Source organism: Dendrobates tinctorius, unplaced genomic scaffold, assembly GCF_039654945.1.
Source record: "Dendrobates tinctorius isolate UK_male_01 unplaced genomic scaffold, ASM3965494v1 ptg000005l, whole genome shotgun sequence".
NCBI classification, from domain to species: domain Eukaryota; kingdom Metazoa; phylum Chordata; class Amphibia; order Anura; family Dendrobatidae; genus Dendrobates; species Dendrobates tinctorius.
This window is the reverse complement of record NW_027361673.1, coordinates 8,063,730-8,089,792: the sequence shown is the minus strand read 5'-3', so window position 1 is coordinate 8,089,792 and position 26,063 is coordinate 8,063,730. Positions and strand designations below refer to the sequence as shown.

General features: G+C 42.8%; 1 protein-coding gene across 3 annotated transcripts in view; it reads left to right on the top strand.

Annotated features, from left to right (window-relative positions):
* Positions 1-26,063, top strand: part of ZNF385D (zinc finger protein 385D) — a 615,949-nt gene that overhangs the window by 543,498 nt on the left and 46,388 nt on the right. For all 3 annotated transcript variants that reach the window (XM_073568247.1, XM_073568257.1, XM_073568267.1), the window contains one exon: positions 20,640-20,873. In XM_073568247.1, the coding sequence (XP_073424348.1) occupies positions 20,640-20,873 (234 nt within the window). The remainder of the gene's footprint in view (positions 1-20,639; positions 20,874-26,063) is intronic.

Sequence of the window (26,063 nt, the reverse complement as noted above, 5' to 3'; positions counted from 1 at the left end):
AACATCTCCTCACAGTTGCCACATATAATGCTGTTAAACGCAGAATGCTATCAGTTCTTTATATACCACCAAACAACAAAACAAACATAAAAACACAAATTAAAGCTATTACAATTGTAGAGTAAATAAAACTGCAAATAAAATTTGTTTGTATGTCTCATATTTCACAGAGCTATGATTACAAAGTAAAAATATCACATAAATTGGTGAAAAATTTTGTGATCTGAACACATCATAGATTCAAGTATAGACTCAAAGGGTCAAAGAGTTAGGTCAGAGCTAAACTCATGCAAATTCTGCTGATTAGAATGACTTCATTGAATTTGTCATCCAATACAACATGTTCTATTATGTGATACATTGCCAATTTAATCAATCCAAAAATGAAGTCTTTCCAAATGTCATTTCCAAAACAGTAGATAGGAATGACTAATCATATTTGACAAATCGACTCAAATATCAAATTCCGAGGATTCAATCACAATTAAAGGCTTTTATATGAACAACAGTTATTTAAATTTGTGCAGATGCAGAAAACGCTGATGAAGAAAAAAGAGAAGCTAAAAGAAAATAGAAGCAAGTAGATAATATTTAGATATAAAATCTATAAAGCTAAATGTTCAAATTGTATCTAATATTACAGGGCTGTCTGGAATAAGGGGGAATGATTATGTTTACAGTGGGTGTGGAAAATATTCAGACCCCTTTACATTTTTCACTCTTTGTTTCATTGCAACCACGTGGTAAATTCAAAAAAGTTCATTTTTTTGTTCATTAATGTACACTCTGCACCCCATCTTGACTGAAAAAAACAGAAATGTAGAAATTTTTGCAAATTTGTTAAAAAAGAAAAACCGAAATATCACATAATGATAAGTAGTCAGACCCTTTGCTCAGACACTCATATTTAAGTCACATTCTGTCCATTTCCTTGTGATCCTCCTTAAGATGGTTCTACTCCTTCATTGGAGTTCAGTTGTGTTTAATTAAACTGATAGCACTTGATTTGAAAAGGCAAACACTTGTCTACATAAGACCTCACAGCTCACAGTGCATGTCAGACCAAATTAGAATCTTGAGGTCAAAGGAACTGGCCAAGGAGCTCAGAGACTGAATTGTGGCAAGACATAGATATGGCCAAGGTTACAAAAGAATTTCTGCAGCACTCAAGGTTCCTAAGAGCAAAGTGGCCTCCATAATCCTTAAATGGAAGAAGTTTGGGACCACCAGAAGTCTTCCTAGACCTGGCTGTTCAGCCAAACTGTGCAATCATGGGAGAAGATCCTTGGTGAGAGAGGTAAAGAAGAACCCCAAGATCACTGCGGCTGAGCTCCACAAATGCGGTAGGAAGATGGGAGAAAGTTCCAAAATGTCAACTATCACTGCAGCCCTCCACCAGTCGGGCCCTTTATGGCAGAGTGGCCCCACAGAAGCATTTCATCAGTGCCAGACATATGAAAGCCCGTGTAGAGTTTGCTAAAACACATGAAGGACTCCTAGACTATAAGAAATAACATTCTCTGGTCTGATGAGATAAAGATAGAACTTTTTAGTGATAATTCTAAGCAATATGTGTATAGAAAACCAGGCACTGCTTATCACCTGCCCAATACAATCCCAACAGTGAAACAAGGTGGTGGCAGCATCGTGCTATGGGGGGTGTTATGAATGGGAAACCGAGGAGAAAAAACAAGACAACAAGCTAAGTCTCAGAAAACCAGAGAAGTTGGTAACTATGCAGATTGCAGATCCCTGATCTTAACCGCACAACTAGAAGCAGTCGTGGAGCGTTTCTACGTTGGTCCTAGATGCCTCGTCACAACCGGAGAACTACATAAGCCTAAAGCAGGAAAAGAGGAAAACTAACTGCCCCAGAGCAGACCCCAAAGGAAAGACAGCCCCCCACATGTATTGACGGTGAAACAAGATGAAAATACAAACAAAGGCAGGAAAATAGGCTGAGCAAACGATGGAGCCCGGCTAACTAAAAAGGACAGAAAAGGAAAGACACTGTCTGCAATCTGCCAAAAACAACCTATAAAAATATTGTCCAACACTTCTGATAGCAAAATTAACCCTGAAGTCACTAGACTTCTAAACCTATTTCAGCACTCTGAAATATTCTGAGACAGAGCAAAGAAGAGGCCAATCTAATAAGGGACAAAAAGTAGATTGGCAAATACTGATTAATAGGAGTGGAATTTCAGCATAGCCCCAGCAGGGGCAGGCTGATTACACAACAAACTGAATTGACCAACAAGCGCAAGTGTGAACATTCGCAAAAAACAAACTTAACTTGAGAAGACTGGAAGAGAGCTGAAGTCCAGGACCTGAGAAGCAGACTGAATCACCAGCACCCGGATAGGGCATCAGCTGTCTTATATTCAGTCTGATACTCCAGAGATCCAATCATTATCTTCCTCATCAGGTGGCAGATCACTACCACTTAAACCAACCGCACTACCTCCTGTCACCACCAGAGGGGGAACAGAAGGGGAACTCTCAACTGGTGGAGCAGAAAATGAGTTCATGACAGGGGGGTATTTTTTAGCTGCAGGGACAGGACGACTGTTTGCAATTGAAGGAAACATAAATGCGGCCAAGTACATAGATATCCTGGATGAAAACCTCTTCCAGAGTGCTCTGGACCTCAGACTTGGTCGAAGGTTCACCTTCCACCAAGACAATTACCCTAAGCACACAGCTAAAATAAAGGAGTGGCTTCAGAACAACTTTTTGACCATTCTTGACTGGCCCAGCCAGAGCCCTGACCTAAACCCAATTAAGCATCTCTGGAGAGACCTGAAAATGGCTGCCACCAATGTTCACCATCTAACCTGATGTAACTGGAGAGGATCTGCAAGGAAGAATGGCAGAGGATCCCCAAATCCAGGTGTGATAAACTTGTTGCATCATTCCCAAGAAGACTCATGGCTGTACTAGATCAATAGGGTGCTTCTGCTCAATACTGAGCAAATGGTCTGAATACTTATGACCATGTGATATTTCAGTTTTTCCTAATGACCGGAGCTTTTTTCAGTTTTGCGTTTTCGTTTTTTGCTCCCCTTCTTCCCAAAGCCATAACTTTTTTATTTTTCCATCAATATGGCCGTGTTAGGGCTTATTTTTTGCAGGACGAGTTGTACTTTTGATAGGCATCATTGGTTTTAGCATGCTGTGTACTCGAAAACGGGAAAAAAAATCCAAGTGCGGTGAAATTGCAAAAAAAAGTGCAATCTTACACATGTTTTGTTTGGTTTTTTTGCTAGGTCACTATATGCTAAACCTGACCTACCATTATGATTCTCCAGGTCATTACGAGTTCATAGATACCAAACATGATTAGGTTCTTTTTTATCTAAGTGGTGAAAAAAAATTCCAAAGTTTGCTAAAACAATGCGCCATTTTCTGATACCTGTAGCGTCCCTATTTTTTAGTGATCTGGGGTTGGGTGAGGGCTTATTTTTTGAGCGCCTAGCTGATGTTTTTAAGGACACCATTTATGTGCAGATACGATCTTTTGATCGCCTGTTATTGCATTTTAAAAAAAATGTAATTTTGGCATTTTGATTTTTTTTGGGCTATGCCGTTTAGCGATCTGGTTAATCCTTTTTTTATTGATAGATCGGGTGATACCTAATATGTGTATGTGTGATTTTTGTATTGTTTTAATTTGAATGGGGCGAAATGGGGGTGATTTAATATTTAATATTTTTTTATTTTTTTTCATACTTTTGAAAACATTTTCTTTTTAATTTTGGCATGCTTCAATAGCCTACATGTAGTTGAATTACAGCATTGCTATGAGCGCCGAACACCATGTGGCACTCATAGCAATCCGGCATCAACAATCATAGATCTCTGGTTGTTATGCCAACACATCACTGACCCCCGATCACATGACGGGGGTCGGCGATGCGCGTATTTCTGACCCAACAGCCAGAAGCGCTTGTTAAATGCCCCTGTCAGTATTTGAAAGCGACATTTAACTAGTTAATAGGTGCAGATGGACCACGATTCCACCTACGCACATGTCAGCTGTTCAAAACAGCTGACATGTCCCGGCTTTGAAGCGGGCTCATCGCCGGAGCCCTCATCAAAGCGGGGGATGTGACCTTGGACGTACTATTGCATCCAAGGTCAGAAAAGGAATACTAAATTTGCAAAAATTTCTACATGTCTTTTTTTTTAGTCAAGATAGGGTGCAGCATGTACACTAATGAGAAAGAAAATGAGCTTTTTTGCATTTACCAAATGGCTGCAATGAAACAAAGAGTGAAAAATGTAAAGGGGTCTGAATACTTTCCGTACCCACTGTAAATTCTATATTGTATTCCCCTATAATATTAATGTTTTTGAAGACACCAGTGGACATACCATATATCCAGCCTTGGCAGCTTTCAGTAGCCCAATAAATAAGGGAACTCACTGCCTCCTAAAATCAGGTAGACACTTCCTAATGTCTACTAACATGCAAGGGATGAACATTCACAGCCATGCTACTACTTGTCATGGCTGTGATTTAACAGGAAGTGCCTATATCATTAAAGCTTGTTGATTTATTGTGCTGTAGCCTTTCAACAAACATTTTCGGGCTGCCAAACCCAAACAGTACCATAGACTTCTGGGAGAAGTCCATGTCCAGGTTTCATGCATGAACACTAATTGTCCAGTACGTACCAGACCCTGAACTTTAACATTCAGGTTTGCCCATTCCTAAAAGAGGATACTCTATTTAGCATTCTATTTTTACCATTGATTACAAATATTCTCTTAATACACAAAGGATGCTAAAATAAAGATCTAGCATCAAAGAAATAATGCAAGCTAGCACCAAACACAGGTGGCAGGTTCATCTTAACATTAACAGATGTCACTGAAACCCATCTATGCTGGACATCAAAACTCTTATCATTGTAAATCCAAGATATATGCTACATGGTACTAGCATAAAATCATCCAGGGGGTCAAAATGTAATTTAATTTCTGAATTTATTAAGCTATCTCAATAAACTTGTTTTAAAAATGGTTCCTATTACATTTAACTTTCAGCATTTTCTTCTAGCATCTTTCTGTTTTACAATTTAAGATCAGTAATCTATGCATTGGACACTAAATGCTAAAAATCAATCAATGAACAATCCTTTCTATAGATAAAAGAATACAGAATTGATATATAGAAATTATTAGACAATGTGATGCTTTTTGGCCCAAAAATATGATGGTGTGAATGTGACCTCAATCTGAGTATCTAAGTGAAAAAGTTTTCCATTATATTTGGACAGTCTTATCAGTAATGGCTTAAAGGCAAGTCATGTAGACATGTAACATATAACACAACGCCCAATTCATTTTTCATCCAAGTTGCACAGTTACATTGTAGAGAAGGTCATTTTCTGCCTCAATAAGAAAGTTGAGACATCTGTAACAAATGACTGCACTGGCAGCTCTATCTATCCAGGAAGCCTTACACTATGAATATTCTGCTTTCTTTCTTTTAGACAAAGTATAGGAATTCTGAGCTTTATTTATACAGCATTCTTGTAACTAGTTGTAGTTTATCTATTAATTATACTGCATATTTACAAATGTTATTTGAATAAAGTTTATTGCATACAAATATCAAGATATTTGAATGTGTTCATATTTTTAGACTTCACTTTACTTTTGGCATCTTTTCTATTTATTTCTGTTATTCAAAACCTATTAGCTAGGTAGATGGCAATAAATTAGCAAATAGAAAAACATATACAGAATTGACCAAGTTGTATCTGTATAATAGTAGCCATAGAATTCTGTCAGGCTATCTTTATGCCTCTACTTTTATACCTAAAGTTTATTTTTTCAATCCAAATCAGTTATTTTCCAAAGAAAAACAAAATTTTGGCATTCTTATATTGAAGACACTCTCATGTAAGCGTTACTTGTAAGAGAAAATAAGTTGCCTCATAGAGACAACACATGGAACAAAACATAACTGTAGACACTTTTTGTGCTGCCCCGAGACCTTTGGTGCACTACAATAGAATGGTTTACTATATATAATTGATATATAATAGTGAGATAGTGACATGTGCTATGCTCTTAGTCAAAGTAAGGGTCAAAAGTGGGTTACTGCTACTGAGCTTTAGATTCTTAATCAGGGGTGGGAACACTCACTGAAAAAATCTCAGGGTGAGTTGAAAACATCCTTGTCATGAACTCATTTTCTGCTCCACCAGTTGAGAGTTCCCCTTCCGTTCTCCCTCTGGTGGTGACAGGAGGTAGTGTGATTGGTATAAGTGGTAGTGATTTGCCACCTGATGAGGAAGATAATGATTGGATCTCTGGAGTATCAGACTGGATATAAGACAGCCGACACCCTATCTGGGTGCTGGTGATTCAGGCTGCTTCTCAGGTCCTGGACTTCAGCTCTCTTCCAGCCTTCTCAAGTTAAGTTTGTTTTTTGCTATTGTTCTCACTTGTGCTTGTTGGTCAATTCAGTTTTTTGTGTAATCAACCTGCCCCTGCTGGGGCTATGCTGAAATTCCACTCCTATTAATCAGTATTTGCCAATCTGCTTTTTGTCCCTTATTAAATTGGCCTCTTTTTTTGCTCTGTCTCAGAATATTTCAGAGTGCTGATATAGGTTTAGAAGTCTAGTGACTTCAGGGTTAATTTTGCTATCAGAAGTGTTGGTCAATATTTTTGTAGGTTGTTTTTGGCAGATTGCAGACAGTGTCTTTCCTTTTCTGTCCTTTTTAGTTAGTCGGGCACCATCGTTTGCTCAGCCTATTTTCCTGCCTTTGTATTTTCATCTTGTTTCACCGTCAATACATGTGGGGGGCTGTCTTTCCTTTGGGGTCTGCTCTGGGCAGTTAGTTTTCCTCTTTTCCTGCTTTAGGCTTATGTAGTTCTCCGGTTGTGATGAGGCGTCTAGGACTAACGTAGGAACGCCCCACGACTGCTTCTAGTTGTGCGGTTAAGATCAGGGATCTGCAATCTGCATAGTTACCAACTTCTCTGGTTTTCTGAGACTTAGCTTGTTGTCTTTTTTTCCTCCTCGGTTTTCCATTCATAACGCATCCTCAAGCCACTGTTAAGGAAGACAGCCAGCTATATACAAGACACTACAGACCTGCTGAATAAGCTATCCACGATAGGTCCCCTCCCCGACAGCACCATCTTAGCCACCATGGACGTCAAATCCTTATATTCCAACATCCCACACGAAGATGGACTAGCTGCCTGCCGAATGTTTCTTGAGGCCAATGGGATCCCCTCCGAGTCTGTAATAGCACTTACCAGATTCATCCTCACTCACAACTTTTTCTCTTTCGGTGAGGAGCTATACCTACAACACACCGGCACAGCTATGGGAAGTAAAATGGCAACCCAGAACGCTAACCTCTTCATGGCTAAACTGGAAAATGACTTTTTAACATCTTGCTCAATCAAACCCTTTGCCTATTTATGTTACATTGATGACATCTTAATAATCTGGACTGAGCCTGAACAAGAACTTCTAAATTTCCATGACAAATTCAACTAATTTCACCCAACCATAAACTTGACATTAGACCACTCAAAAACAAAAATCAACTTCCTAGACACCACCATAAAAATCCAAAATGGTTCATTCCAAACATCAGTATATCGGAAACCAATTGACCGTCCCACATACCTCAAATGGGACAGCTTCCATCCTAAGCACATTAAAAAGTCTATTGTCTTCAGCCAGGCCCTCAGATATAACCGTATCTGTTCCAGTCCCAAGGACAGGGATGAACATCTAACCCAGCTTAAAATGTCATTTTTAAATCAAGGTTGCCATCCCACCTCCATTGATGATCAGATCGTTAGGGCCACAAAGATCCCTAGAAGTCAAGTACTTCAATACAGAAAAAAGAGGAAAATCATCGTGTACCTCTGGTAGTGACCTACAACCCACAGCTTGAAATACTGAGAAAAATGGCTAAGAAACTTCACCATATCCTACACAAGAATGACCAGTTAAAAACACTATTCAAAGACCCCCCTTTGCTATGTTACAGGCAACCTCCCAATCTAAGAAACATCATTATCCGAAGTTCAATGCCCTCAGATTCACCAAGAGGAACATATCCTTGCAATGGGAGAAGATGCAAAACCTGCATTGATATGGAGACCAAAGACAAAATCCAAATTCCCAACACACAGCAGGACTATAAGATCCCCGGGACATTCACATGTTCCTCTTTCAATGTGGTGTATTTAATTCTATGCAATATATGTCCTGTGGGTGGCCTCTATGTTGGAGAAACAGGACAGAGACTGAGAGCAAGGATGAGGTCTCATCGTCATACAATTACAGACAAAAAAACACTTACCTGTGGCTAAACATTTCTGTGATCCAGGACACAATATAAACAATATGAAAGTTGTCATTTTAAAAGGCAATTTTAAATCACAGAAACACTGGAGAGTGTGGGAGTACAAATTCATTACAATCTTTGATTCTATTCACACAGGACTCAATTTGTCAGGAGGTTTTATGGCCCATTACCATATCTGAGCTATTTCCTCCAAACAGCCCTTTGATCTCACAGAACTTTCACACCACTGATGTAATCTTACCTAATTAAGGATTCTCTCTTCAAGCTCAGTATTTTTTTATTGAAATGTCCATGTATCACACAAGCATGTGCTTTAAACTGTATACAAATAAGGTTTCTTCAAATATTTTGTTATATCAGCCTGATGAAGGGACGTAAGCAGTCCCGAAAGCTTGCTTTGTAACATCATTTACTATTATTTGTTAGCCATTAAAAGGTATCTTACCCACAAGATTCCTATTTTGTTTCTCTCACTGAGAGCACTTTATATATTCTTAATCCTATAATTTCCAAAGTTATACAGTGCTTTAAAAAAGTAATCATACCCCACAAATTTAAATGTTTTTATTTGTATGCTACGTGATACACAGTTGCTTCTCACAAAATTAAAATGCCATCAAAAAGTTAATTTATTTTAGTAGGCTCCACAATCATGGGGAAGATTGATAACTTGACAGATGTTCAGAAGGCAGTCATTGATACACTCCTCAAGGAGGGTAAGCCACAAACGGTCATTGCTAAAGAAGCTAGCTGTGTCCAAGCATATTAATGGAAAGCTGAGTGGAGGGAAAAAGTGTGTAGAAAAAGATTCAAAAGCAACCTGGATAACCGCAGCCTTGAAATGATTGTTAAGAAAAGGTCATTCAAAAATTTGGGAGTGTTTCACAAGGAGTTGACTGCTGCTGGAGTCATTGCTTCCAGAGCCACCACACATAGATGTTCCCAGGAAATGGGCTACAAGTGTCGCATTACTTGTGTCAAACCACTCATCTATAATAATAAATGCCCTAACCAGCTTCCGGTTGTAACAACTTCCGTCCAGTTGTAACCGGTGACGTCACCACACACACACGCACGTTAACCCTCAACACACCACACCGCCTCAACACACACTCCACTCACCTTTCACCTCCACTCATGTCCACTCAGTCTTTCACTCCACATACGTTCCTTTCTCTCACTCCGTTTCTCATACTCACACCGTCATCGTCGCTGCCCCGACATCTTCCTCCGCCGCCGCGATCCAGGATCCAGACATTCTCCAGGCCGCCGACATCGGGATCCAAAAAGATGGCGTCGGCGAAATCTCGCGAGATTACGCCGACGCCATTTTGGATCCCGATGTCGCCCATGCCAGCGACATGTTGTTGCGGCGACGCCATCTTGAATATCGCGGGACTTCACGAAATCCAAGATGGCGTCCCGCAAGAACATGTCGGCGGCCTGGAGAACATCTGGATCCTGGATCGCGGCGGCGGAGGAAGATGTCGGGGCAGCGACGATGACGGTGTGAGTATGAGAAACGGAGTGAGAGAAAGGAACGTATGTGGAGTGAAAGAGTGAGTGGACATGAGTGGAGGTGAAAGGTGAGAGGAGTGTGTGTTGAGGCGGTGTGGTGTGTTGAGGGCTAACATGGCAAGAGGTGTGAGGCTGTGTGCACACGCTGCGGATTTTGCTGCGGTTCCGCAGCGGTTTTGGCCGCTGCGGACCCGCAGCAGTTTTTGCTGCGGTGTACAGTACCATGATTCCCTATGGGAATCAAAAACCGCAGTGCAGACGGTGCGGAATTTTCCGCGCGGATTATCTGCGGTTTTCAATCCGCAGAAAGAATTGACATGTCAATTCTTTCTGCGGATTCTCCTGCGGTTTGCCATCTCCTCTATTGAGGAGATGAAAAACCGCAGGGCAAAACCGCAGAGCAATCCGCAGGTAAAACCGCAGGTCTTTTGACCTGCGGTTTCACCTGTGGATTTTACAAAATCCGCGATGATGAATCCGCACCTAATCCGCAGCGTGTGCACACAGCCTTAACGACGTCGGCGAAATCTCGCGAGATTTCACCGACACCATCTTGCATTCGTGAAAGTGCGTCATTTTCCTCACGCTGACTTGCTGTGCGGACGCTTGGCATTGCCTGTACCACCATAACTACTGCTGCCTTGGTCCTATGCCTGTTTACTGCCGGTGTCTAATTACAGGGCCAATTTGCCTATACTGCCATAACTATTGCTACCTTGCTACTCTGCCGGTGTCTAATTACAGGGCTAATTTGCCTCTACCGCCATAACTACTGCTGCCTTGCTCCTCTGCCGGTGTCTAATTACAGGGCTAATTTGACTCTACCGCCATAACTACTGTTGCCTTGCTACTCTGCCGGTGTCTAATTACAGGGCTAATTTGCCTCTACCGCCATAACTACTGCTGCCTTGCTACTCTGCCGGTGTCTAATTACAGGGCCAATTTGCCTATACTGCCATAACTACTGCTGCCTTGCTCCTCTGCCGGTGTCTAATTACAGGGCTAATTTGCCTATACCGCCATAACTACTGCTGCCTTGCTCCTCTGCCGGTGTCTAATTACAGGGCCAATTTGCCTATACCGCCATAACTACTGCTGCCTTGCTCCTCTGCCGGTGTCTAATTACAGGGCGAATTTGCCTATACCGCCATAACTACTGCTGCCTTGCTCCTCTGCTGGTGTCTAATTACAGGATCAATTTGCCTCTACCGCCATAACTACTGCTGCATTGCTCCTCTGCCGGTGTCTAATTACAGGGCCAATTTGCCTATACCACCATAACTACTGCTGCCTTGCTCCTCTGCCGGTGTCTAATTACAGGACCAATTTGCCTCTACCGCCATAACTACTGCTGCCTTGCTCCTCTGCCGGTGTCTAATTACAGGGCCAATTTGCCTATACCGCCATAAGTACTGCTGCCTTGCTCCTCTGACTGTGTCTAATTACAGGGCTAATTTGCCTCTACCGCCATAACTACTGCTGCCTTGCTCCTCTGCCGGTGTCTAATTACAGGGCCAATTTGCCTCTACCGCCATAACTACTGCTGCCTTGCTCCTCTGCCGGTGTCTAATTACAGGGCTAATTTGCCTCTACCGCCATAACTACTGCTGCATTGCTCCTCTGCCGGTGTCTAATTACAGGATCAATTTGCCTCTACCGCCATAACTACTGCTGCATTGCTCCTCTGCTGGTGTCTAATTACAGGGCCAATTTGCCAATACCGCCATAACTACTGCTGCCTTGCTCCTCTGACTGTTCACTGCCTGTGTCTAATTACAGGGCCAATTTGCCTCTACCGCCATAACTACTGCTGCCTTGCTCCTCTGCCGGTGTCTATTTACAGGGCCAATTTGCCTCTACCGCCATAACTACTGCTGCCTTGCTCCTCTGCCGGTGTCTAATTACAGGGCCAATTGCCTCTACCGCCATAACTACTGCTGCCTTGCTCCTCTGCCGGTGTCTAATTACAGGGCCAATTTGCCTCTACCGCCATAACTACTGCTGCCTTGCTCCTCTGCCGGTGTCTAACTACAGGGCCAATTTGCCACTACCACTTCATAACTACTGCTGGGCAATTACAGGGTCAATTAGTATCTGTTTACTCTACAATACTCCAGGATGCCTTCTTCACTGCCAGATAACTGCCAAATAGACTCCTTTACCTGTGCCAACATGAGTCATAACAAAAAGTATGCCAATGCCAGTGAAAGGAAAGCAGCTTTAGCACTACGACAAAAACAACGCCGTGCTAATGAGACTCCTGAGGAAAAACACCATTGCCTTGAGAAGATTAAGGCTTATAAACGCCGTCGCCTCACACACGAATCCCCTAACTCTAAATCCATAAGATTGGCTGAAGAAGCCTCTGCACGCCGTCACCGCCGACAACAGACGGCCTCTTCCTCATCATTATTATTAGACTCACAACAGGATGCTTCCACATCAGCATGTGGAACAATTTACTGCTACACTTCATCCCATATGCCGTTCACTGACATAACTAATCAGCAATCTGTTTCTGCCCTATCAATACCACCATTCAATACCGATGCACAGTATGCCAATGCCAGTGAAAGGAAAGCAGCTTTAGCACTACGATAAAAACAACGCCGTGCTAATGAGACTCCTGAGGAAAAACAGCATCGACTTGACAAGATTAAGGCTTATAAACGCCGTCGTTTCACACACGAATCCCCTAACTCTAAATCATTGGCTGAAGAAGCCTCTACACGCCATCACCGCCAACAACAGACGGCTTCTTCCTCATCATCTATAATAATAAATGCCCTAAGCAGCTTCCGGTTGTAACAACTTCCGTCCAGTTGTAACCGGTGACGTCACCACACACACGCACATGTTAACCCTCAACACACCACACCGCCTCAACACACACTCCTCTCACCTTTCACCTCCACTCACGTCCACTCACTCTTTCACTCCACATACGTTCCTTTCTCTCACTCCGTTTCTCATACTCACACCGTCATCGTCGCTGCCCCGACATCTTCCTCCGCCGCCGCGATCCTGGATCCAGACGTTCTCCAGGCCGCCGACATGTTCTTGCGGCGACGCCATCTTGGATTTCGTGAAATCCCGCGAGATTCAAGATGGCGTCGCCGCAAGAACATGTCGCTGGCGTGGACGACTCGGGATCCAAAAAGATGGCGTCGGCGAAATCTCGCGAGATTACGCCGACGCCATTTTGGATCCCGATGTCGTCCACGCCGGCGACATATTCTTGCGGCGACGCCATTTTGGATCGGCGAAATCCCGCGATAGTCAAGATGGCGTCGCCGCAAGAACATGTCGCCGGCGAGGACGACGTCGGGATCCAAAATGGCGTCGGCGAAAACTCGCGAGATTTCACCGACGCCATTTTGGATCCCGACGTCGTCCACGCCGGCGACATGTTCTTCCGGCGACGCTATCTTGACTATCGCGGGATTTCACGATACTCAAGATGGCGTCGCCGCAAGAACATGTCACCGGCGTGGACAACGTCTGGATCCAGGATGGCGCCGGCGGAAGAAGATGTCGGGGATCGTGGAGCAGCGGCGATGACGGCGTGAGTATGAGAGACGGAGTGAGAGAAGGGGTCGTATGTGGAGTGAAAGAGTGAGTGGAGATGGTGAAAGGTGAAAGGAGTGTGTGTTGAGGAGTGTGTGTGTTGAGGGTTAACATGGCAAGAGGTGTGATGCTATCGCATCCTCCCGATGCGATAGCATCGGGCCATAATCTAGTGAATAATAGAAAATGCCAGAATCGTCTTACCTGGGCCAAGGAGAAAAATAACTGGACTGTTGCTCAGTGGTCCAAGATGCTGAAAGTAAATTTTGCAATTTGTTTGGAAATCAAGGTCCCAGAATCTGGAGGAAGAGTAGAGAGTCACACAATCCAAGCTGCTTGAGGTCTAGTGTGAGGTTTCCACAATCGGTGATGGTTTGGGGAGCCATGTCATCTTCTGGTGTAGGTCCACTGTGCTTTATCAAAACCAAAGTCAGCTCAGCCGTCTACCAGGAAATTTTAGAGCACTTTATGCTACCCTCTGCCTACAAGTTTTTGGAGATGGAGATTTAATTCTCTAGCAGGACTTGGCACCTGTCCACACTACCAAAAGTACCAATACCTGTTTTAAAAATAGCAGTACCACTGTGCTTGATTGGCCAGTAAATTCGCCTGACCTTTACCTCATAGAGAATCTATAGAGTATTGTCAAGAGGAAGATGAGAGACACCAGACCCAACAATGCAGATGAGCTGAATGCTGCTATCACAGCAACCCAGGCTTACATAATACCTCAGCAGTAACACAAGCTGATCACCTTGATGTCACGTCGCTTTGATGCAGTAATTGATGAAAAAGGAGCCTCAACCATGTATTGAGTGCATTTTCTGAACATACATTTCAGTAGCCCAACATTTCAGATTTTAAAATAATTTTTCAAGCTGGTTTTATAAAGTATTCTAATTTACTGAGATAATGACTTTTGGGTTTTCATTGGCTGTAAGCCATAATCATCAACATTAACAGAAATAAACACTTGAGATAGATCACTCTGTTTGTAATAATTCTACATAATATACGAGTTTGACTTCTTGTATTGAAGAACTGAAATAAATTACCTTTTTGATGATATTCTAATTTTATGAGAAGCATCTGTATCATCACAAAGTAACAAGTAATTGTAAAGTGTAAAGGGAATAATACATGGTTTTGTAAATATTTAAAAAATATAATCCAAAAATTGTGACAAGCATTTGTATTCAGCTTCGTGTAGTTTTCAAATGTCACATAAGTAGTACAATTGAGTCCACCTGTGTCTAATTTATTATCTGTAAAACTACAGCTGTTTTGTGAAGGCCTCAGAGGTTTGTATGAGAAAATTAGGGATCAAATGTCATAATGAAAAGCCAGGAACATATCAGACAATTCAGGTATAAAGTTGTGGAGAAGACTACAGTAGGGTTAGGAGATACATTATAGTCCATTCAACATCTCACTGAGCACCATTGCATCCATCAGACAAAAAAAGGAGTATGGCACACCTGAAAACTTATCGAGTCATGACTGTCCACCCAAACTGATATACTAAGCAAGGAGAGCACTTTTCAGAGAAGCAGCCAAAAGGCATAAGGTCACTCTGCAGGAGCTACAGAGATCCAAAGACATGGAGGGAGAATCTGTCCACAGGATAGCAATTAGTTGTATGCGTCCAAAACTGGCCATTATGGAAGAGTAGCAAGAAGAATAACATTTTTGAAAGCACACCATAACAAGTCCCGCTTGCAGTTTGCAAAAAACATATAGGGGAAAATGCTGGCATGTGGAAGAAGCTGTTCTAGTCAGATGAGACCAAGCACCATACCCACCATCAAACATGATAGTCACAACATCTTCTGTGTGGATTCTTTTCTTCAGCAGAGACAAATAATTTAGTTAATAGTTAATATTTAATATGAAGATGGATGAAGCTAAACACAGGGTAAACCTGGAAGAAAACCTGTTGGCACAAAGGATAGGCCATCAGTTTAAAATTCCTGGACAATATGTTTAGTAAAAATATAACTCAAATGCAAGCAATGCAATCAATGAAGACATTTAATAGGGAACAGTTAATTTAATGAAAAAATAGCTATATTGTACAAGTTGAGAGGTGTGAAATTACAAAGCCTTTTTTCGATGTCAGAAAGAATGTTAAAATTTCTATTGTCTCCTAAGTACAATTATATTTAAAATGATTAATATGTTGGTTACTGGACACTAATTAAAATATCCTATTAGGTTAGATAAGAAGTTAAATTAAGTCTGCTGTTAATTAACAAGCACATTTCTTGTTTATTTCTCTGAAACCATTAACTTAATGTATTGGTTTACCAATATCTAGTCACTGGTGTAATAAAATAGATTTATTAAGTCAGTATTGTTTGAGAAGTACAGTGGCATGTACAAGTTTGAGCACCCCTGGTCACACAATTGTTATTGTTGTGAACAGTTAAGCAAGTTGAAGATGAAATGATTTCTAAAAGGCTTAAGTTAAAGATGACATATTTCCTTTGCATTTTAGGCAAAATATATACACTCACTGGCCACTTTATTAGGTACACCTGTCCAACTGTGTGTTAAGACTTAATTTCTAATCAGCCAATCACATGGCGGCAACTCAGTGCATTTAGGCATGTAGACATGGTCAAGACAATCTCCTGCAGTTCAAACCGAGCATCAGTATGGGGAAGAAAGGTGATTTGAGTGCCTTTGAACGTGGCATGATTGTTGGTGCCAGAAGGGCTGGTCTGAGAATTTCAGAAACTGCTGATCTACTGGGATTTTCACGCACAACCATCTCTAGAGTTTACAGAGAATGGTCCGAAAAAGAAAAAAAATCCAGTGAGCGGCAGTTCTGTGGCCGGAAATGCCATGTTGATGCCAGAGGTCAGAGGAGAATGGGCAGACTGGTTCGAGCTGATAGAAAGGCAACAGTGACTCAAATTGCCACCCGTTACAACCAAGGTAGGCAGAAGAGCATCTCTGAACGCACAGTGCGTCGAACTTTGAGGCAGATGGGCTACAGCAGCAGAAGACCACACTGGGTACCACTCCTCTCAGCTAAGAACAGGAAACTGAGGCTAAAATTTGCACAAGCTCATCGAAATTGGACAGTAGAAGATTGGAAAAACGTTGCCTGGTCTGATGAGTCTCGATTTCTGCTGCGACATTCGGATGGTAGGGTCAGAATTTGGCGTAAACAACATGAAAGCATGGATCCATCCTGCCTTGTATCAACGGTTCAGGCTGGTGGTGGTGGTGTCATGGTGTGGGGAATTTTTTCTGGGCACTCTTTGGGCCCCTTGGTACCAATTGAGCATCGTTGCAACGCCACAGCCTACCTGAGTATTGTTGCTGACCATGTCCATCCCTTTATGACCACAATGTACCCAACATCTGATGGCTACTTTCAGCAGGATAATGCGCCATGTCATAAAGCTCGAATCATCTCAGATTGGTTTCTTGAACATGACAATGAGTTTACTGTACTCAAATGGCCTCCTCAGTCACCAGATCTCAATCCAATAGAGCATCTTTGGGATGTGGTGGAACGGGAGATTCGCATCAGGGATGTGCAGCCGACAAATCTGCGCCAACTGTGTGATGCCATCATGTCAATATGGTCCAAAATCTCTGAGGAATGCTTCCAGCACCTTGTTGAATCTCTGCCACGAAGAATTGAGGCAGTTCTGAAGGCAAAAGGGGGTCCAACCCCTTACTAGCATGGTGTACCTAATAAAGTGGCCAGTGAGTGTATATATATATGTTAGATATACTAGATATCGGGTATATATGCAGTTTATTTTTGAAGATTTAATAATAATGCAATAATGCACCCCCCAATCCTGATATGTATGGTTCTCTCACCCTCAATCCTGATATACATGCTACCCCTTAACCCCCTGTCCTGGTATGCATGGTCCCCTGACCCCCCAATCCTCGAATGCATGGTCCTCTCACCCCCCAATCCTAGGTATGCATGGTCCTCTCACCTCTCTTTCCTGGTATGCATGGTCTTCTTACTCCCCTTTCAGGGTATGCATGGTCCCCTCACCCCCCAATCCTGGAATACATGGCCCTCTCACCCCCCAATCCTGGTATGCATGGTCCTCTCACCCCTCTTTCCTGGTATCTATGGTCCTATTACCCCCTTTTCGGGGTATGCATGGTCCCCTCACCCCCCAATCCTGGTATGCATGGTCCTCTCACCCCCCAATCCTGGTATGCATGGTCCCCTCACCCCCTATCCTGGTATGCATGGTCCCCTCACCCCCCTTTTTTGGTATGCATGGTCCCCTCACCCCCCTTTGCTGGTATGCATGGTCCTCTCACACCCCAATCCTGGTATGCATGCTCACCGTCACCCCCCTTTCCTGGTATGCATGGTATCCTCACCCCCTTTACTGGTATGCATGGTCCCCTCACCCCTCTATCCTGGTATGCATGGTCCCCTCAACCTCCCTCTCTTGGTATGCATGGTCCTCTCACACCCGAATCCTGGTATGTATGCTCACCGTCACCCCCCTTTCCTGATATGCATGCTACCCCTCAACCCCCTATCCTGGTATGCATGGTCCCCTGACCCCCCAATCCTGGAATGCATGGTCCTCTCACCCCCCAATCTTGGTATGCATGGTCCTCTCACCTCTCTTTCCTGGTATGCATGGTCTTCTTACTCCCCTTTCAGGGTATGCATGGTCCCCTCACCCCCCAATCCTGGAATACATGGCCGTGTCACCCCCCAATCCTGGTATGCACGGTCCTCTCACCCCTCTTTCCTGGTATGCATGTCCTTTTACCCCCCTTTCGGGGTATGCATGGTCCCCTCACCCCCCAATCCTGGTATGCATGGTCCTCTCACCCCTCAATCCTGGTATGCATGGTCCCCTCACCCCCCTATCCTGGTATGCATGGTCCCCTCACCCCCAATCCTGGTATGCATGGTATCCTCACCCCCTTTGCTGGTATGCATGGTCCCCTCACCCCTCTATCCTGGTATGCATGGTCCCCTCACCCCCAATCCTGGTACGCATGGTCCTCTTACCCTCCTTTTGGGGTATGCATGGTCCCCTCATCCCCAGTCCTGGTATGCATGGTCCTCTCACACCCCAATCCTGGTATGCATGGTCCCCTCACCCTCCCTCTCTTGGTATGCATGGTCCTTTCACACCCCAATCCTGGTATGTATGCTCACCATCACCCCCTTTCCTGATATGCATGCTACCCCTCAACCCCCTATCCTGGTATGCATGGTCCCCTGACCCCCCAATCCTGGAATGCATGGTCCTCTCACCCCCCAATCCTGGTATGCATGGTCTTCTTACTCCCCTTTCGGGGTATGCATGGTCCCCTCACCCCCCAATCCTGGAATGCATGGTCCTCTCACCCCTCAATCCTGGTATGCATGGTCCTCTCACACCCCAATCCTGGTATGCATGGTCCCCTCACCCTCCCTCTCTTGGTATGCATGGTCCTTTCACACCCCAATCCTGGTATGTATGCTCACCATCACCCCCTTTCCTGATATGCATGCTACCCCTCAACCCCCTATCCTGGTATGCATGGTCCCCTGACCCCCCAATCCTGGAATGCATGGTCCTCTCACCCCCCAATCCTGGTATGCATGGTCTTCTTACTCCCCTTTCGGGGTATGCATGGTCCCCTCACCCCCCAATCCTGGAATGCATGGTCCTCTCACCCCTCAATCCTGGTATGCATGGTCCTCTCACCCCTCTTTCCTCGTATGCATGGTCCTCTTACCCCCCTTTCGGGGTATGCATGGTCCCCTCACCCCCCAATCCTGGTTTGCATGGTCCTCTCACCCCCCAATCCTGGTTTGCATGGTTCCTTCACCCCCTTTCTTGGTATGCATGGTCCTCTCACCCCCTTTGCTTGTATGCATGGTCCCCTCACCCCCTTTGCTTGTATGCATGGTCCTCTCACACCCCAATCCTGGTATGTATGCTCACCGTCACCCCCATTCCTGGTATGTATGGTCCCCTCACCCTCCAATCCTGGTATGCATGGTATCCTCACCCCCCTTTCCTGGTATGCACGGTCCCCTCACCCCCCTGTCCTGGTATGCATGGTCCCCTCACCCCCCTTTCCTGATATGCATGGTTCCCTCACCCCTCAATCCTGGTGCACATGGTCCTCTTACCCTTCTTTTGGGGTATGCATGGTCCCCTCACCCCCCCAGTCCTGGTATGCATGGTCCTCTCACCCCCCAATCCTGGTATGCATGGTCCCCTCACCCCCCTGTCCTGGTATGCATGGTCCCCTCACCCCCCTTTCTTGGTATGCATGGTCCTCTCACACCTTAATCCTGGTATGTATGCTCACCATCACCCCCTTTCCTGATATGCATGGTCCCCTCACCCCCAATCCTAGAACGCATGGTCCTCTTACCCTTCTTTTGGGGTATGCATGGTACCCTCACCCCCCATTCCTGGTATGCATGGTCCCCTCACCCCCCTTTCCTGATATGCATGCTCCCCTTACCCCCCTTTTGGGGTATGCATGGTCCCCTCATCCCCAGTCCTGGTATGCATGGTCCTCTCACCCCCTAATCCTGGTATGCATGGTCCCCTCACCCCCAATCCTGATATGCATGGTCCCCTCACCCCCCTTTCCTGGTATGCATGGTCCCCTCACCCCCCTTTCTTGGTATGCATGGTCCCCTCACCCCCCTTTCGTGGTATGCATGGTCCCCTCACCCCCCTATCCTGGTATGCATGGTCCCCTCACCCCCTTTCTTGGTATGCATGGTCCCCTCACCCCCCAATCCTGGTATGCATGGTCCCCTCACCCCCCAATCCTGGTATGCATGGTCCCCTCACCCCCCAATCCTGGTATGCATGATCCCCTCACCCCCCTTTCTTGGTATGCATGGTCCCCTCACCCCCCAATCCTGGTATGCATGGTCCCCTCACCCCCCAATCCTGGTATGCATGGTCCCCTCACCCCCCAATCCTGGCATGCAATGTGAGGATTTAAAATTGCAGCCTATAGCCAAACTACCCTTTTATTTGTCTGCAGATTCCTATAATTGTATGTGCATAAACTAAAAAATGTTGCCAATACAACACAATGTATAATAATATAGCAAGATAACTAGCCTTTACTGACATCATTTTCCTGACAGTCCATTTTCTTCTTAATGTTTAGCAATAAATAATGTTATATATCATCCTAACAAACATTTTGCTTTTGTTTATTTTTTAGAATTTGCCACAGGAATTCCAGCAATATCTACCAGTACGATGTTAGAAATCCGGAAAATCAGTGTTATGACAACAGAGACCACAGCAAAAGTTGACAAGAAAATCACTCTAGTAACCAGCAGCAACATATGCCCTTCAGGAGAGACTGAAGAGGAAAAAGCTAAAAGACTTCTATACTGTTCACTATGCAAAGTCGCTGTCAACTCTGCTTCCCAGCTGGAGGCTCACAACAGTGGTAAGATGCTGCAATAGCTGTACATGTGCAATTATCATGTAATCTAGACAGGGTCCAAGGTGTCTAACGTGTAGACAAAATCCACCATTTATCATCGAGTCCATTAGTACAACTTGTGGTTAAGGACCCTTGATTTTTGCATGTATATTATAAGAAAAAAATATTGTGTAATAAAACCTCTTTTAATGAATATAGACACTGCTTACTAAATAGGGTACTCACAGTGGGACACTAGAAAATGTAATAGCAGCATAAATTATGGAGAGATTTATTTTTTAAAATTATTATTTGGATAAAAAAGCAAAAAATGCAAAATTATTGTAAATAAATTCATAGTAAAATAAAATAAAAATAATATAAAAATAATTTAAAATCTGGCAACATAAAATGCATAAATATTCTTCTTATTGTTCTACAGAATGTACATGACACCCCAGGTCCTCCAGATATTACTGTGCATTAGTTACAACAGAAAAGTATTAACATTATCAGTACTTTGTTTAAAATTATATCTGTATCTTCCTTCCTGTTTCATTCCTCCTTCCAAGATATTTGTTGCCAGATTATCATGACCATAAATTGTTTGAAGATTATTATTTGGAGATACCAAGTATCTGTCACCGTGACATTTGATTGGCCTTGTAGATGCTTCTTTGAAAGGTCTTATATCTGCTTCATCCCACATTCTGACTTACCTTATTCCAGAGAAGCTAAACGCACATATAGATGTAGCAAAGTTTTATTTAACAAATATTACCACATCTTGATAATTGTCATGAAAGGTACTCCCTTAAAGGGGTTGACCACCTTTGGGAACAACGTTAATTTTTTTACTTAAATGCATGAAATTGGGGGTAAAATTCAGTTTTGCATTCAGGTTTTATGAAAAGTTTTGCACCTTTTGCCTTCAATAGCCTCTGTGCTGCACTGTGTATTGGCTCATCAGAATGAGTTAAAAAAGAATCCTTCAATCAAGTCACTCTGACAGTCTGATGGAGTTTTTAACTCTTTATCTGTCTTTTACTGAGCTCCGCTGAGCTGTTTTATGACCACAGGTCATATCAGAGTTGAATGTGCAAGGAATAAAAGAGCCTGTAAAAGCTAAATAGTGCATAATTTTTAATGAAACCCAAATGGAAAAATGACTTTTAACTTTAAAAGCGCTTAGAGCTGGACAATCCCTTTTAACCCCTTCAACTCAAAGCATGTTTTCACCTTTCCTGACAGGTTAATTTTTACAATTCTGACCACTGTCACTTTATGAGGTCAACAGATCCCGGTGATTAAGAGACTATTTTCTCATGACATATAGTACTTTATGATAGTTGTAAAATGTATTTGATATGACTTGCATTTATTTGTGAAAAAAACAGAAATTTGGTGAAAATTTTGAAAATTTCGATATTTTCAAACTTTAAATTTTTATGCCCTTACATCAGATAGTCATATCACTCAAAATAGTTAAGAAATAACTTTTCCCGCATGTCTACTTTGCATCAGCACAATTTTTGAAATATAATTTTTTTGTTAGGAAGTTATAAGGGTTAAAATTTGGTCAGCGATAACTCATTTTTACAACAAAATATGCAAAACCATTTTTTTAGGGACCACCTCACATTTGAATTGACATTGAGGGGCCTATATGACAGAAAATAGCCAAAAGTGACACCGTTCTAAAAACTGCACCCCTCAAGGTACTCAAAACCACATTCAAGAAATGTATTAACCCTTCTGAATTTTTGGAATCTGAATTTTTGGAATGTGGAAGAAAAAAATAAACTTTTACTTTTCTTTCACAAATATTTTCCTTTAGACATTTTTTTTTACTTTTGCAAGGATAAAAGGAGAAAATGGACCATACAATTTGTTGTGCAATTTCTCCTGAGCATGCCGATACCCCATATGTCAGGAAAGTCAACTGTTTGGGCATACGTAGGGCTTTGACGGGAAGGAGCGCCATTTGACTTTTTGAATGAAAAATTTGATGGAATAATTATCAGATGTCATGTTACATTTGAAGAGCCCCTGATGTGCCTATATAGTAGAAACCCCCCACAAATGACACCATTTTGGAAACTGTACCCATTATGGAACTTATCTAGATGTTTATTGAGCACCTTGAACCCCCCGGTGCTTCACAGAGGTTTACAACATTAAGCCATGAAAATAAAATAAATCACATTTTTCCCACAAAAATCTTTTTGGGCTAAAATTTTTGTATTTTCACATGGGCGAAAGGAGAAAATGGGCCCCAAACTTTGCTCTGCAATTTCTCCTGAGTTCACTGATACCCCGTATGTGGTCAAAAACTACTTTTGAGGTACAGTGCAAAGGCTCTGTTCAGTGGTGTCTTTTCAGAAGTGCACAAAACTGTGGCCGACATCACTTTTATGCAATCCTAAAATGTCGCACTCTCTGGATCACAGGTCGTATGGCATCCACAGTGCCTCCATCTGCCTCTTTTTAAGGGAATCTTTCACTGGGGGTTCTGTCTGAATCACATATTTCAGAGATTTACACAGAAACCCGGGTGTAAGAACTCAGCGCAGAGCGCAAGATAAATGTGCGCTTAGCCTTACTGCGATCTTTGGGAGGCAGAATTAAAAAATCAACAGCATATGAAGAATTGGTTTTATTTCTTTTTATGCCATTCCTCTTGCGGTATAAGTGATTAGGTGACTTATTATTATTATTATACTTCGGGTCAGTGCAAATACAGTGATACCAGATATATATCGGGTTTCTATGTTTGGCTGCTTTCACACACTAAAAAATGCTTTTTATTGTGAAAACTAGTTTTTGCATCACCATATTTTGAGAGCTATAATTTTTCCATATTTTGGCCCACAGAGTATTGCGACTGCTTGTTTTTTGCAGGATGAGCTGACGTTTTCGGGCACATGACATTTTTTGATCGCTTTCTATTCTGATTTTTGGGAGACAGAATGAACAAAAACCAGCAATTTAGGAATTGCTTTTTGTTTTATTATTTTTATACCATGCTGCAGGTAGTAAAATTGGTAAGGTAGCTTAATTCTTCGGGTCAGTACGATTACAGCGATGCCTCATTTATATCTTTTTCTATATTTTGACGCTTTTACACAATAAAAACTATTTTATAGAAAAAATCATTATTTTTGCATCACTTTATTCTGAGAGCTATAACTTTTATTTTTCTGCTGATGGAGGTGTATCGTGGCTTGTTTTTTGCAGGACAAGATGATGTTTTCAGCAGTACCATTTTTGGTATGATGATAAAGCATTGTTTTTTGCGTCTTTTTTTATTTATTTATTTTACGGTGTGCACTGAAGGGGTTAACTAGTGGGACAGTTTTATAGAGCCGGTTGTTCCGGACGCAGCGATGCAAAATACTGTATGTGTACTTTTATTCTTTTTTATTTACATAAATAAATGTGTTTATTGGAAAATATATTTATTTATTTTTTGTTATTTATTTAAGGAATTTTTAAAGAAATATTTTTACACTTTGCAATTTTTTTTAACTTTTTTTTACATTATCCCAGTATAGGACATCACTATATAATTTCAGATCGCTGATCTCATACTCCACTGCAGAATATCAGATCAACGATCTCACAGACAGGGAAGGAGGCATGCCAGCCACAAGCCACCCCTCCCTGCAGGACCCGTAAGGACCCAGCTGCAATTTTGGTGCCAGGGGTCTCCAAGGAGACCATCGAGACATCGCGATGCTTCTCTATGCTACTGTCACTACTGACAGCGGTACTAGAGGGGTTAAATGCCTGCGATCAGTGCTAGCACTGATCGTGGGCATTGCTGCAGGGTGTCAGCTGTCACATACACCTGACAACCACATGTGATACCCGCGGCGCTCAGCGTGAGGCCGCGCAATCATGCCTCCACAGATATGCTGCTTTTTGCAGCAACGCACCTCCCCCAGAGCAGTATATGTACGGCGCATGTTGGGAAGGGGTTAAAAGGGTTAATGCAACATTCACAAAGATACTATCTAAGTATGCCTGCGCAGGAGGGCAATGATGGGAAGCCTGTGATGCCGGCAGGATGGTGGCATCGCAAGAAGATGGAAGGCATTGGACCTGCGACACCCATCCAGCCAGACTGCCCCCCGGTGAGTATAATAAAAGTTATTTTTCTCCACTTGCAAGTCGGATCAGGGGCTTATCTACTGCATTATAGAATGCTGTATATCAGTCCTGAAAGACAGTGGCAGCATCTTACATCAGCCAAAACTGTTGACAGATTCACTTTAAAGAGGAAACAACACAGCTTTCCAGACAAAGTCATTTCTTTCTGACATTATAATATTTCTGCCAAAAGGGTAGTAACATTGCTATTTTCTGTGCCTAATATACCAGTTAAGCTTTTGAATAATCATTATACTATTATATGTTTGGTACAAATAGTAGCTATAAGATAGATAGATAAATAGAGAGAAATCTTGACAATTACACAACTAAGATAAGTAGCCTGATTCATTTTGTGTTTTTTTTGTTTGATCTTTTTTTCATTGAGTGGTCAATGTATGTGTGTTCCTTCCATGTGAATAACAAGGTGGCAACTCGATGGGAGATTCTGACTTATGCTCCACAGTATCTTGTCACTGTGACATCACTTGCAGGGGTGGAGTTTGTCTCTGCTTTTCCAGAAAGCTGATAATCTTCTTACAATGCACAGTGACAGTGCACTCGCTTACCGGCATGTCACTTTTCATTAGAGCTGATGAGGGAGTGCACATCACTCTGCACTGAGAAGAATGACTGCTCATTTGAGTATTCTGGTGTCCATTAAGGGTTCTCAAATGAAGCATGACCAAAAAGGCAATAAGTAAAAAATAACTTAAGGAGTTAGATAGCGTAGTGAGGGAACAGTATGGAATTTTTAATCAAAGTATATGAGAAAAGAGATTAGATTATGACATCAAATAGACAGACATTTAGGATTAAAATGTTAGCTTTGGACCACCCCTGTAATGATTTGCATGCCCAAGTGAGTTCAACACTGTTAGGAGCCAGAATTCTCCCTCTGCACACAAGTAATCCCAAGCCATGTCTTCTCCTGCAGTCTCCCATTCAGTCTCAGCTGCAGCGGATCCTGCTCAGCAGAGACATCAGTCTTAGCATCTTTCTCAGACCCGTGCTGTGTGATTAATTGCTGCTGCCTCTCCAGGTTCAGCTATAGCAATCAAC